The following is a 15,227-nucleotide window of genomic DNA, read 5'->3' as shown; positions in this document are numbered from 1 at the left end:
TTTTTCCCCTCAGCGCATCTTTCACCTGTTTGAGGCTCCAGTCGATAGTTATTGTCTGACTCGCACAGTGATATCGACGGAGTGTAAGCTGATACCTCACCGACTCAGACACACTGGAAAAAAAGAAAAAAAAAGAAAAAGGGAGCTCAGAGTTGGGTTTATGACCTGAACGCTGCCTTCTGGATAAATGGTTCACTGCGATGTCTGACTTGAAAACATGGAACAGTGGCTAGTTATGAAGTTATGGTTTTCAGATGAGGTTTGAAGAATAGGGAGGGATTAAGGTAGTGTAATTTAATGATGCATGGGTGGACTTAACCGGTTTAAAAGTGAAACCAGATTTTGCCTGGGGCTCTCTAGTGGATGACTACAATACAATGTGTAACCCCACCCTTTCTTAAACAGCTACACTCACCACACTAATTACAAAATTAATTTTTGAACTTTTTGTATACATTTTAAATGTATATATTTGCATTTAAGTGTCACTGTGACGTACTGGTGATCACTGTGGGTCTGTGCACGTGAAGTTTGCATCTTCCTCCCATGCCTCATGGGTTTTCTCTGAGTACTCCCGATTTCCGCCCATATTTCATTACTTCCGAACTGCAACACTCTAAGAAAAAGCAATATCCATCTGCTTCCACTTGCGTGTGCTCAAGGATTCCTGTGATCGTTTACTGTCATTTTAATTAATATTGTAGAGTGAGTAGGTCACATGAGCTTCAAAGAGCACGGCTGAGACGTAACTGGGATTTGATCCCCTGTATCCCAGATGTAATTGGGATCTGATCAACGCTTTTCTGTGTCAGAAGTCTCTAAATAAAATTTTATTTTAAGTATCTTTACACTACAAGCCAATGAATACGCAGCCCAAGTTTTATCCTTTTCCATATTCTGTGGTGTAAGAGGAATTACACAGTCAAGATGTGTGATTAAACCAAAATAATGCACTTCAGCAAGGGGGTAGTGACCCTCCACTTGGCAACTACCTTACCTGTCATGCATTATCCCTTACCAAATTAGGTGTGTATTTTTATGCTTTATTTTCATTTAATTCCAATTCATTCTTTGCCTCAGGCCAGCTCCCAGACTGGAATTTCTATTTAAGCTGGAATTTCTCTTTTTTCCCCTCTGTGTTGACGTGGGAGTTTATGGTTCGGATTAAGTGTATGAGAATAAGAGTAACAGGACTGCAGTTAGTTTTTAACTTCTGCCAGCACTCATTAGATGCCTTGTGTGGCTGGGAAACGCGTTTAAAATGTTTCACATTATCCGATCATCTATTTTGCTTAAGATTGAAAGAAAGAATACGGGATACGAGTAGACCTGTCAAGCCACGCAAGTGCAGATCACGGAAGAAATGGAAAGTGGGATACTGTAGACAGGTATTATATGCTGTATATACTGCGTGTCTGGTGTTGGGTGGTAAGAAGTTTTTACTCACAGCTCAACCATATGACTGAAGCCGACTGCTGTTGTAGTGCTGTTTTACCAGAGGATGGTTGTGAAATCTGATTTACAAATTTGCTCACTCTAATTAATATGCCGAGCGAACTCAGCTTCATTATAAGCGGAAACTTTAACCATGCTCACACAAAGTTAAGAAAGTAAACCTTGCTACTCGCAAGCAATATTAATGTCTGCTTAAATAATTAATCAGGGTGGTTTTGTGCCATGGCTCATGAACCGTTCTCCGGAAACGCACTCAGATGGAATACAGGGATGACTAGTACCTTGCATTTATTCATATACTTGTTTCAGGAATATGAAATGCAACACCTAATATTAAGTTTTAAGTTTGTTTAGCTGGAATGAACACATTAGTTTACTAGCTTTACCTCGCAAAAAACACTTGAAATTTTAATTAAGAAACTGAACAATCGTGTGTTCATCAGGGCTGCATCTGTAAATAAGAATTTCATCATTACTCATTATCGTTTTGCAAGGATCCCTGACCTTGATAAAATAAAAAATTTAAACGGGCAACTAGCAAGGTTTGCTGGTTCTGATAGCAACTGCAGACTGAAAGACTTTTCTGTCACTTTTCTGGTTTCATGTACAGGAATCTCCCACCCTGACGGTGAGCTAGCGTTGGGTTTAATATTATTAAATGTTTAACTCAGACTGTGAGCTTATGTTTGACTCAGCAGGCTTTTCACCCTGTTCCCTAAAGCGCTGCTCTGTTTTTAAGGTTTCCTACAGTTTGTATTGATTTTAGAGTAAAATATGGTCTTTAGAAAAAAAAAAGCCTTTGTATTCAAGAAAAGTTATTCATTAATTCATTTATTTTTCCTTCTGATGGAGGTATAAAGAGCGAGCTCGATCAGTAAAAACTGAGTCTCATACAGTTATACTTGCAAGAAATTTTCATCTTAATATTGCTTATAACAAGAGAGCTATACAAAAGAGATGAACGCATAGATTTTTCTATTTTTTTATTAAATAAATAATACTTTCTATCTCATGCTAAATACCTTTTACTAGACCCAGGAGTGTTTTCCGGGAATAATGCTTAAGAGTACGTTATTTAGACCAACTGTGAAAGGCTAAGTCGCTGCACTTCTGTTGTCAGTGGATGGGAACTGGTGCAGCCATCAAAGTTTTTTTTTAGACCATTGGGCTGTAGGTCTTACCACCGTGTAGGCTGGATGTGTGTTTTTACCTCCTCTGTTCTATTTTTATTCACGTACGCTGTGTCAGTGTGACCGCCCAGCTTCGCCTGTAAAACCAAACAAATTACATACTCTGGACAGCATATATGATCTTTTCAACAGTGGTGTGTTCATACCCTGGGTATAGTTTCTGTAGGAGTGTGCCTGCTTTTTATTTTGTTTCCCCAGTAAAACACAAGAGAACAATGAATTTAGCTTTTGCACTATTCTTTTTGTTATTGAAATTTCTGGGAAAAGAGGTCAATAGCAATGCTCTTATATGGCTTCCTACTATATCAGCTATGGATTTGTAGGTCAAAGGATGAGATTGGTGCGTGCTAGATGCACATGGGGATTTTGGAGGATTGATGACATGCGATTGATGATGTTACATCTAAACAGCAATCTACGTCCATCCTTAGGTACGATAGGCTTTTGTATCTGATTCAGTCCACGTCTGCTGGAAAGGGTTAAGTTTTTTGAGACAGTTGAATAAGTCAGTGTGAAGTACTTTCTCTTTGGCAGTGCTTGGGTTAGCTCTGTCTGTTTGATGGAACCCGTTCTCCTCTCAGCCACTCTCCTCTCTGTGTGCATTTCCCTAAATGGTGCGAGCAGAATTACACAGTCAACAGTCGGAACAGCCACGGAAACAGTTTTTTTTTCTTTTTTTTTTCTGGCCAGTTTGATGGAAGTTCAGCTGAATACTATAGCTCTTCTTTCTTGCAGCATCTGAACTTCTCTGCCTTTTTTTTTTTTTTATGTTGTCATCATTGGTAAAGCTCTGTGCGGTATTCATGAACATTCCAAAACGGATGAGTCTTGGGTCCCCCCCCCCCCCCCCTCAAATCAATATTACCCAATACCCTCTGGAAGCCCCGCCTACTTCCCAATAACACACATTTTACCATCACTCAAATACACACCACAAAAGCTGTCTTTCTTTTCCCACAGAATAAAATATGAGCGCAATACACAATCCTAGTTTCCTGTCAGGGTTAAATGAAAACTGTTCAGAGTTCATTCATAACAGAAAGTTGATGCATATGATTTAATACAAATGCTGAAATGGGAGTAAGCATGCGTTTTAGCATGTTGTGATCATACAATTCAAGGTCGAGAGAATTAATTTCCGTTTGTGGTTGTAGTTCTTTCAGAAGTGTGCGTGTTATTAAAAAAAATATTTTTTTAAAGCAAGAGCCCTGGATCTAAAGTCTTATACGGTAAATATGTGCGTCTTCATAAATCATTCTGAAGTCTTGTCTTCAAATTAAATTTTGCTGCAGGCCAGGCTTGAAACAAAAATCTGCTCCGGAAAGTGTAGAGGTAAAAACTGTTCAAAATACTTTCTCTCTTTCTCTTTATTTTCTTCACTGTTTTTTTATTTATTTATTTATTTATTTATTTATTTAGAAAAACAGACCACAACGAAATGTCATTGTTTTACAGTAGGAGTAAATACTATACAGCACATTTTAAAGCTTCTTCTAAGCCTTTTATGTCCTGGAATTTTGTGACCTCAGTCTTTACACTGCATTTGATGGTATAAGCAGACACACACACACACACACACACACACACACACACACACACACACACACACACACACACACACACACACACAAAGGCTAGTTTGTTGGAACAGAAGCAGCAGGTCGATGCCAGATGTGAATTTAAATAGCAGGCTTGGAGCGAGTTGCAGCGTCTAGCCCTACACTGCAGTGAGATTTGAGAAAAGACCTGAAATTAACAGTACTCTAGAAATTCTTTCAATTCCAAAAGTACCAAGAAGTGCTCTAGAACACTCTACTGCTGAACAAGATGCCTTTCAGATCTCTAATCATGCAAACTATTGTAGAGTGTATGACCAGGTGGCCTCCTGCAAAATGTTTAACTAGCAGGTGTCCTGTAAATAGGAGGCCTGTTGGATGCCTGAATCAGAAAAATGTCTTCAAACCCTGAAGCCTTAGTTTTTTTTGTTTTTTTTTTAAGAATGCGTGACCAGGCAGTCATCTTCAGCGTGTCTTAAAAGGCACTAAAAAGCAGGAGCTGTTCTAGATTCTCCAAGATAGAAGTGTTCTAAAACCCTTAATGAGATAATCGTCTAGACAGGTTAACTAAGTAGGCCGGTTAACTAACTGGTTAAGTAACATTTTACTGCATAGTGTAATAAGAAAGTGATGTCGATTGCTGTAACCAGAAGCTGTCTTAAATGCTCAAGCAGAAATTGTTGTAGATTCCAGTTTAAAAAATACTATAACAGCTTTAAGTTCTCAAGCGTCTAGAGTGTTTGCCCAGACAGTTTTTTTTTTGCACTTTACTACAAATTGCCTTAAAATGCTTTACTAGGATGCATTCCAGATATCATTACCATGAAGTGTTCTAAATTCATTCACTGGGAAGTGTTCTAAGTAGTCTTCTTTGCCCCTTTACTTTTTAGTGTCTAAACATTCTTGCCTAGAAAATATTCTAGATCCCATATGGAAGAAGTGTCCGAAATCCCTTAACCAGGGATGTCTTAGAACCCACAACAAGGAGGTGGTCTAGAATGATTCATGAAGTGGTCTTCACTAGCACTGTGTGATGTGTACCATGGACGTGTTTTAGATGTGTTAACCAGAAAGAGTCTTAAATGCTTAAGCTGTAATTGTTCTGGATCCTTAACCCTTAAGCAGGACGTGATCAAGATTGCTTGATCATGCTTACTGCAAAGTGTCTTAAAATGCTTAACTAGGAAACATTTCTACTTGTCATAACTAGTGCTTATTTTAGCATTTTACTGTTGAGTGTCTTAAATTGTTGGCCGAGGGAGTGTTCTAGATCCTGAAATAATGTTTTCCACATAACCAATAAGTGATTTTGATGAGTAACAGTGTTCTAGATCCCCAAAAGCATTTGCGAGGTGTTAACTAGGAATTGATCTAAAAAGTTTCAACAAGACAATGTTCTAGAATGCTTTACTAAGAGGCTTTCTTGAACCATCACTTTTGAACTACCATCAGATGTTCCATACTGCGGAAGTAGCATGCGTTCTCGAATCCCCAATCAGTAAGAGTTCTAGATGTTAAACATTCAACCAGGGAGTGCAGTATAATACTTCCACTGGAGACAATTGGATAATGCCTTGCAAAGAGATTTAAATGAAGGATGTGTTTCGATCTCTAACACAATCACAAAACATCTTTAAACAGTTCCAATTAAAATCAAAAATTGAGGCTAAATTTGTTAGTGATTATAAAGAGGTTATATGCAATATCATATTTCAAGAATGTCACAAAAAAAAATCTGAATTTTTGGCATTTTTCCTATTTTTAAAAAAGGAACAGCAACGACCACATAATTTTACACACATTTGTAACAGAGCATGTGGTAAAATGTCTGGCTTTTCTGTTTCTGTATGAGAATTTATTTATTTTTATCGGTGAAGAGCTAAACCGTGTGTGTGACCCTATTTTGAAGAGGTCATGCTGATAGACGAGCTGCTTTTTAGTAACTGTATCCTTTTTGTTTCTTACCTGCTGAACATCTGCCGGGTGAACATTAGCATCCTAAATGTTTCATGATCTTATGCTGTGTGTGTGTTTGTGTTTGTTTTTTGTGAGCCTGCGAATATTAGGTATGATAAGAAATACTTGTCCTCTCATTGCTTCAGCAAAGACCAGTAGGTATTAATTTAGAATTTTATGTGATTGAGGTTTACAGACGTAGTACGTAGCTTCCGGTTGTGTGAACGTTACATGATTTAAATATACTGTAGGCGTCTTTTCTTTATCTCGCTCTCTAAATGTGTAATAGGCTGTTGATTGTTATTGCTGTTTTGGTTTTAGTAGATGGCCACGTTCTGATGTTTTATGACATGTTGTGGTTATACTGCTCCCTTGTGCAGTCATAAGATATGTTTAATTCTTAAATCTAAACATAGAATTTTGGATTTAGTAAAAGCTCAGCGGGAGATCATGCATCCTACAGCCATGCAAAAGCCGAAATGGGTAAACGAAAGGTCAGTACATAAATAAAACTGAAATGTATCAAAATGTTTTAGAGCAGACAGGAAACAACAAGAGTTGGCACTGAATTAAATAATATCAGACTCACAGTGGAGTCAAAGTCTATCAGACTGAACCACATAAGGGTGTGATGGTCAGATGCTGTCATGGTATTGCCTAGTTAAGATAGGTATGGAGATGTGTGTTGTATCACACGAAAGAAGAAGCTTCCCCCCTCCTACTGACATACGACTTTGTGTCGCCTGTCACCATTACTCCCGCCCCATAAACATGCCCTGTTTCATGTGACGGTGCCTCACCACTTATTCAAAAGTCCAGTTCGGTGGTTATGAAAGTACTTGACCCTACTCTTTAGGCTCACCCTCACTCTGCTTGTCTGGAAATACTGAAATGGATCCCAATCACACCATGGACCTGATACCTTAGATCCAGTAGGGAAATTAGATATGAGTGGAGGCCCCCAGTGTAACTGCCTGTCTAACACGGTCACACAGCGTCCCTTCAACTACATGACCAGAAGGTGAGCAGAAGTTACTAAGAAGCATCTGAAGAGATTCCCAATGTGAATCTAAGTATAACGTGTGGGGAAAGGAAACAATAAGTGATTGGCAAGGCTCATTTACATTCATCAGGTGTGTGTGTGTGTGTGTCTGGAAACCTCTGTCCAGTGTCTGCCTCATGTAAACTCGAAATTCTTTACTCTGCGCTTTTACTGACTTTTCTTTTCGTTTTTTTTCCAACTTAATTCCTTAAATGAAAACTTACTCAGGACACTGACAAACAAATAATTTGATAGGCAAAAATGATGGAAGATTAACACTAAAAAAAGCTAAAAACTAAACACGCTTTTTTATGCTAGCTGCCTTTTTTTTAGGAAAATGGATAAGATTTAAGACATTTGTTTTGTTTATATTTTTTCTTTTTTCTTTACTTTTATTTTCTAGTCTTTTTTTAAGCCACAGTAATCTGTTTGAACTGACTGATTTCCAGTCCTCCGACTCTCATTATTTAATTATTGTGTCAGGTTGAGCTACTTGTGCGCAAAAAAAAAAGTGTGTTAACTGCCTACCATATGACGTAAAAGCCCACCCAGGAAGCGTGAGTCACAGGCAACGCTGTAAGGCTAAGAGCCTCAGGTTTACCTTGTGTGTTTTAAACAAACAGTCCAGCACCTGTTTTTCCATGAGCTCTCCATCCTGTTCCATTGATTTTAATTATCCTGTGCGTGTGTGCATGTGCGCCTGTGCGTGTGTGTGTTTGTGTGCGCGCGTGCGTTCTGCTCTGTCCGTCGTATCTCATCTGTATGTGCATCATGGAGAGATGATTAGTGCAGTCTGCTTTATTACCGTGAATTAATGGCCAGTTTAGAGCCAGTGTTCTGGCTTGTCGAGGCTAAGTAAAGCTCGAGCACTTCAGTTGGCAACTGTAAATTAAATGGGTGCTTATTTTCGTGTTTGAGGAGGTGGAAGGCGTCCCTCAACAGTTGCACAAGTATTTTCTCATTTCTATTTACATCCAGTTGTTAAGACGTTCTCATCCGATGATGTAAAACGGTTGAGCACAAGGTAATTAAAAAGAATGACTTAAAGGAAAAAAATTTTTTTTGGGGGTCTGTTCTGTGTGTCCAAACAACCAAAAAATAATTTTTAAAATAAACTGAGTTGTTGATGAATTATTTACTGTTTTCTTTCCTTTCTTTATTTTTGTATTGGCCAGTTTAATTTTCTCCCTATTGTGACATCATATAAGAAGATGCCTCTCTACTGTCGTGTCGCACAACTCTGCTGTTCCTTGGAGGGGTGGGGCTCAGCAGTAGCTCATTGAAATGGCATATTTGTAAGAAGAGTGGAATGCAGGGAGACTGAGGGGTATTTCAGCTATAAAAGTATGACCTTTTAAAATACAATTTAATACAACCCAGCAAGAATGATTAAAGCAATTTTTGATAGAAATATTTTCAGAAGCACTGCTGTCGCTTGCACATGCATCAGAAGTGAGCGTCCCGGCTTGATTTCGTTCTCGGAAGGGGAGGGGATATGAGAGCCCCCTGCTGGGAAAACGGTTGACGTGTCTGGACAAAGCAGAGATCAACTTTTTTGAGAGTAAAATACAGTATATAGTACAAACTACTACAATATAATTCTAACACTTAAAATCACTAGACTGGGTTGAAAGGAACTACATTTGAGTGGGAATAAACTACTAGAAAAACTTTAAATTCCTAATATCCTCAAATGGTTTATTAGTCTTTGACAGATGATGTAAAACCCATGTAAAACAAATTTAATGTTGATTTTAGTAGCCATTTTGGTGGTGTCCCTTGGTTTGTCAAATTAGTTATCATTGAAGTGTATTTCTAGACTCAGGTTATCGTACATCACCCTTTAATAACGTGGACAAAAGCATTATTCGACTTGGCAAGCCATTTTTGCCAGCGTTTCTTTGTCTTAACTACTTCTTTGGTTAACTACCTCTTTTACTTGGTAAATAGTTGCTCGTGCTTTCTCATCAGTTTTAGCAACCTTAACTGATCCAAACCATAGGCATTTTGAACGCCTATGGTTTATTTATGTTATCCGTTATATCCATTATTTATTTATTTATTTATTTATTTATTTTTAGTTAAATAGTTGGTTCTCAACTGGTGATTAGGTTCAATGTGTGCATTGACATTTTTGATTTGAAAAGTGTTTGTGGAAATAGTTATAAGGATAAAGCGAAAAAAATAAGCTGATCAGCTTTAATGTAATCCATGTAAATAAAAAAGAGGTTTTGTGTGAACATTGATCAGAACTTGCTCTTTAAATGATATCTTTACATTTCATACATTTAAGGGACAGAAAAATTTCAGAAACTTTGCCCGTCCTTCAGTATTTGGTTAAATCTGCGCATAAATGAAATCAAAATGTTGAGTAGTTTCGTGCCAGATCACGTCGCAGCAGCCAACATTTTTTTTGTATAGTGGCACTTTTTCCCTTTAGGTGGGCGTGACTAAACGCGTCGCTCAACAGAGTCAATCCGCACAATAGTGTACCATAAATACCCAGAGTATGCAGAAGAGACAGAAACGACCTATAAGGCGCCCAATCCTTACAAAGCACACACGAACGCGCGATGCAGCATGGATTACTCAAACCAAGTACACTAAATAGAATTGACCCTTTAAAAATACATTATACGGTATGATAAATTTTTATTCCTTATCCGACTTTAACTTTGAGTTGCGGGTTTCTTTTTTTTATGTTGTAAAAAAAAAAAGAAGCCAAAAGTTGAATAACTTGAAGTTGGAAAACTAAAAGTTAATAAAGCTAAAAAGTTGGGAAAGTATAAAGCAAACCAGCCTGTTAATATAAATAGGTGTATATTTATTATGTTGTGAAACTAAGAAATAAAATCAAAGATAGCTACCAAAATTTGTGATATATTTTTATGTTTTAGTTATGTAGGTATCAAAAAAAGTTTTGGAAAGTGTTCAAAATTTGCATCAGAACTAGGGCTGTGCGATTCATTGAAATCGTATAGAAATCGCGATGTGAATATGCACGATTTCTAAATCGCCTTACTTTTTTTTTTTTGCGTGCTCCCGACTTTTCCCGCAGTATGCTATTTGAACCTCAGGTAAAGAGTTGCTGTAAATCAGTTTAAATTTGAGGCAGAACTGCTGTCTGAAATGTCATTACTGAAGATGAATCCATGCCTCCTGATTTGGGAAAAAAAAAATGCAGTCAGAAGATGGGAAGATAAACAGATCTCAGTGCTACCGTATGTCAGGGCTACATAAATACTTTGGGATACTTGAATACCGGAGCCAGGCTAAACAGTCCTCTTGAATCTTAAGCAGCGTTCATTGTCTCTTTAACACTTTGTAGGTCAGTATCGTGGAAGGACTCCGTCACTTTTTCGACTCCTCAGTCCCTTTTGTTGATTCTGCTTTCTGTTGATAAGACAGTAATGACCCACTTGGCTGTGTACTGTCTGAGACAAAAGACAGATGTGTGCTTCGTCAGCAGAGGATCAGTGTTTTTAGTAAAATTAGTAGTTTAACAGGGCAGTTTGCAGAAGCGCTGAGGCCCCACTCCGAGTATCTTTAGTTACGTTGTGCAATCAGAAGGAATGCACATTCATTCCACGTTACAGTCCGCTCTGTAATTACGTCTCCTCTCCAGCCCAGTTTTTCTCCCGCCATTGGCTAAAGACATATGACTGGCATAGAGGTCTAGCAGTGGAGTAATATTCATGTGAAAACCTTTAGGTTTCGAAACTTTTAACTTCAACTATAAGGTTTTGTAAAATCTGTTTGTCTTTAAATGTTCAATTATAATAAAACTAATATTTAAACCAATTGGTTAAAACCAATATTTTTTAACAATGACAAAATGCCTGAACTCTGTGACATCTTGAATTTTTCAATTTTTTCCAAAGAAGCTCACAAATCCTCAGATGATGATGGATGAGTTTTCTGACACACAGGCCAGACTCGGACGAGCGTTTTGTGCTGTATTTCTGATGTTACTGTTACACTTGCATGCGGCCTGTAGTGCATTATAGATTAATATATTCTCTCTTTCTCTTAACATGCTAACGATAACTCGAGCAGAATTGCAGTTTTTGGAACAGAGGGATGAGGCTCATTCGTCTCTGACTTCCATTGACATCTGCTGAGAGCGCTAAAGAACAAGGAAGGAAGTCATTCAGAGTAATGGGATGCAGCGAGTGTAGTCAGTAGCGGTCCAATACCTCCATTTCCTCGATTCCTACAAATAGATTGGCGCACACACACACACACACACACACACACACATGCACACACAGCCAGCTTTTCATGCATTCTGGGCTCAGGTTCTTGAATCTTTTCCCGGAGCAGTAAAAGATTCTGCTGTTTCTTTATTCCATAAGAGCTGGGATTAGAGCTTCTATTTAGATGAATGGGCAAAAATTCAGTTAATCACATTAAAACATGGTGAAGATTATACTATGACATGTCTAATTTATGAAAGTATGTTTTATCTAAACATTGTGGATTTTTTTATTAATATTTTTTTTATGTACTTAGCCTGCTTTCTAACTGTGCCCTTAGTTCATGTTCGGAAAAAAATTACAGTAAGGCTGCCTAAAAAGTCAGGATGGGAGTCAGTCTCAACTCAATATGATATCATGGTTCTTAGGTGCTGATTCGATTGATATTGTGAAATATATAAAGTATCACATTTTTATCAAGAATCGACTGGTGCATCGCAAACATGTGTATATATTTTAATTACGTCTTTTAGTGTGTTTTTTTTTCCTTGATTGGTTTCAAGTACAAGTCTAATATTTCTAATCCCAACCTTGTAGCTTCCATCAACATGGTGTATTCCTGCTTGAATATAATTTTTCAGTATGATGTTGAATGTACAGTAGGTATAAGGTGGCCATCACAGAGCTGTACAGTTTTTTTCCCCCACCTCTATTTAACTGTTACCTCAATGGTTAAGTTAATCAAAGAGTTTTTATGTACCCTGTATTCACTAGAACTCGTGTACAGGTCACACTTTCAAATTCATTGCTGTTTTCAGATCAGTAGGGAAAATGGTCTTCTAGTTATCAGTTCTAACTCAAAGACTCTTTCCATCCTTATATGGCTTTGTCTCCGTATTTAGCTTGTATATTTAATATTTGTGTACTTACCCCAGTCAAGATTGTTACTCATTATTGCAGTTTTAATGTTTGTCTTGTTCTGTGTGTGTGTTTGTCCTCAGGAGTTTGCAGCGCTGACTAAGGAGGTGAATATGTGCCGGGAGCAGCTGCTAGAGAGAGAAGAAGAAATCGCCGAGCTAAAAGCTGAGAGAAATAACACACGGGTAAGCGCGAAGGGATGCGTTTTTTTTTTTCTGCTGCGAAGTGCAAGTACTCAGTAACGCTCAGGATCTTCTCAACTTTTGCATGCATAAGCTCACAGATGCCAACCATTGGCCTAGTTTGCTGTGACGGGTAGCTAGATTTAGGCACATTTTTCTTAACCAAAAGTTAAACACATTAACCATCAATAACAATCAATTAATCATTAAATATTAATGGTATTGAGATGAGCACATTTTTATTCTAGCACCACAATCCCAACAAATTAGCTTTGTGAGAGAAATAAATAAAGCCCGAATTCATCAAACAAACAGTATAACAGTTGATTGCAGTTGATCGTTGATCCATACAGACCCTTCTCTATGGTTTGGCATGAACTTTGGATTAATTGCAGAGTTTCACCATTACCGAGTGAAAAGTAAAAAAAGATGAAAAATTAAAATAAAAATTTGAGCTCACGCAAAAAAAATACACCAGCCCTAGAATTCATACTGTAGCTCAATTCTTGATGCTTATACATTCTTTCAGTAAAATGTATTTGACTTATTTTGATTACGGCCAAAAACATTTTCTAGCCAAAGGTAATAAAAGCAGCCCGGTTACTGGAAAACTGCCCAATCTGGGAAAAATAATGATTAAAATAATGTTGCACTGCTAAACTGTTGAAAATACTGCTATTGCTTGTCTCTGTCCTCATGCTGCTAAAATGTCCAATATTGTTCATGGGCTATAATACAAGCGTTGTGAGCGACGGAACATTATTACGCAGAACCAACATCGGTTTATAAGATTTTAATCTGTTACATTTTTTTGGGTACAGTGTAACACACAGAAAAAAGCGCTATCCATCAGTTCCCTTGCATGAGCTCACATATCGTATGCCCAAAATTAGCTAGTGTTGCTATGATTGATGTGATATGATACACCATTCACCCCACCCCCCGAGAGCATGGCACCTTAGCTTTCTAGACTCCCAGCTACACATGGCTGAAGCTTTACCTGGGAATCAAACTTGGGATTGTTAGATTTCCTTTGCACCACTCAGGAGTCTGTCTGACTGTTTAATAAAAGGTCAAATGCACTGCGTATCCCAGGCAACCAAAATCCATAGAAAAATTTACATCACAGATTTGGTAATGGGTTAAATCTCAGAGATTATAATTATCGGTAATAATTATACTATTACATGTCCAGATGCAGATCTAGTCCAATCGTAAGACCAAAAGATTTTTTTGAGAGAAAAATTACAAAAGTTTTTACATTGTCACTTTGAATTTGAAGTGAGAGCGCAAGGCCCCCTGGAAAGGGGAAAAAACTCCCCTCTAACAAATATTTATTGGGTTGCAATAATAATTACTGTAAAGTCCATCAGTTTCAGTCGATATCAATTTACTTTTTCTCTGGAAGATTTTAAGAGCTATTTTTTTATGCAAGTCATGTGATTTCTTTTCGAGGTGTAAACTCCCACATGGAAAGGAAACATTTAAACCCCCCCCTTTCGCAAACATGCTGTAACCTCTCGCAAACGGTGCGTAAGCGGTTGGCTGGCGTCACGTGGTTCGGAGGAAACATGTGAAAGTAATGGACCCTCCCGACTAAGTGGTAGTAGTAGCCCTAATGTGGGAGGAATTGGACACGACTAAATCAGGAAGGTTTGCTGCTGTGGCCGTTACATAAACAACCACTTTTTAAATTGTATCTTTTTAGCCTGTCTTAGTTAAACATTTGTTTCCATATTATGAATATGAGGATGGTAACTAAAAGGAAGATAGAAAATTAAGTAAAAAAAAAAAAAAAGATAACGGTTTAAAAATGTAACTGTAACCAATTTTAACTTTATTTTAAAAAAGGGGTTAGCGTTACTCTGAAAAGGCAGCGATATTCTATTAGAGCCGCACTACAAAGCATGTGGAGCTTCTAATCCCTAAGACGATGGGACCGCCTGACACAGTTGGACCCGGACCAGATATCGTGTTTATGTGTGTGTGTGATGGGGGGGATGGGGAGATAAATGATGGAGTGAGGGATTAGGGCCAAGCGAGGAGGATGAGTGTAGGCTTTGTCATTTCAACTGCATCTTGCAGATCATTCTCGCAGGATAAGTCTAAAACACCCTGCTTACCGACATTGTGTGTACTCTCAAATCCAACACTGACATGCAGTCCATAGCAAGATATACAAACATGACCATACACACTTCTATATTGTGTTTTGTATATTTGTTTTTTTTATTTGAGTTTGAAATGAATATTAATGTGCAGTGAGAGATTCTCAGTAGGAATAAACCGTGATCTTGATTGTGTTTGTTTCCTTGTTTTCAGCTGCTCCTGGAGCATTTGGAGTGTTTGGTGTCTCGTCACGAGCGCTCCCTCAGGATGACGGTGGTCAAGCGTCAGGCCCAGAGTCCAGCGGGAGTCTCCAGTGAAGTGGAAGTTCTCAAAGCCTTAAAATCCTTGTTTGAGCACCATAAAGCTCTGGATGAGAAGGTCATGAGTTTTATATGATTCCAATCTACTCCTTTTCACAATCAAGTCCTAAAAGCTTGTACTTGGTGTGCAGTAGTTAATGAGTGTGCTGACTGTTACAGGTGAGGGAGAGGTTACGTGTTGCTCTGGAAAGGTGCAGCGCATTGGAGGAGCAATTAACAGCTGCTCATAAAGAGGTAGGACCTTCACTTGTCCCAACACACACACACACACACACAGTGTGACACACTGTCTTCGAGCACACA

At 38.2% G+C, this 15,227-nt stretch overlaps 1 protein-coding gene across 8 annotated transcripts in view; it reads left to right on the top strand.

The window, feature by feature from the left end:
• The window catches only part of ppfia1 (PTPRF interacting protein alpha 1), a 66,304-nt gene that overhangs the window by 15,740 nt on the left and 35,337 nt on the right, over positions 1 to 15,227 (top strand). For all 8 annotated transcript variants that reach the window (XM_053500040.1, XM_053500042.1, XM_053500043.1 and 5 more), the window contains exons 3-5: positions 12,397 to 12,498; positions 14,818 to 14,982; positions 15,084 to 15,158. In XM_053500040.1, coding sequence (XP_053356015.1) covers positions 12,397 to 12,498; positions 14,818 to 14,982; positions 15,084 to 15,158 — 342 coding nt within the window. The remainder of the gene's footprint in view (positions 1 to 12,396; positions 12,499 to 14,817; positions 14,983 to 15,083; positions 15,159 to 15,227) is intronic.

The sequence above is a fragment of the Clarias gariepinus genome, chromosome 7 (genome assembly GCF_024256425.1).
Source record: "Clarias gariepinus isolate MV-2021 ecotype Netherlands chromosome 7, CGAR_prim_01v2, whole genome shotgun sequence".
Lineage (NCBI taxonomy): Eukaryota > Metazoa > Chordata > Actinopteri > Siluriformes > Clariidae > Clarias > Clarias gariepinus.
Note: the sequence above shows the minus strand (reverse complement) of the source record. Positions and strands in the feature narration are given on the sequence as shown.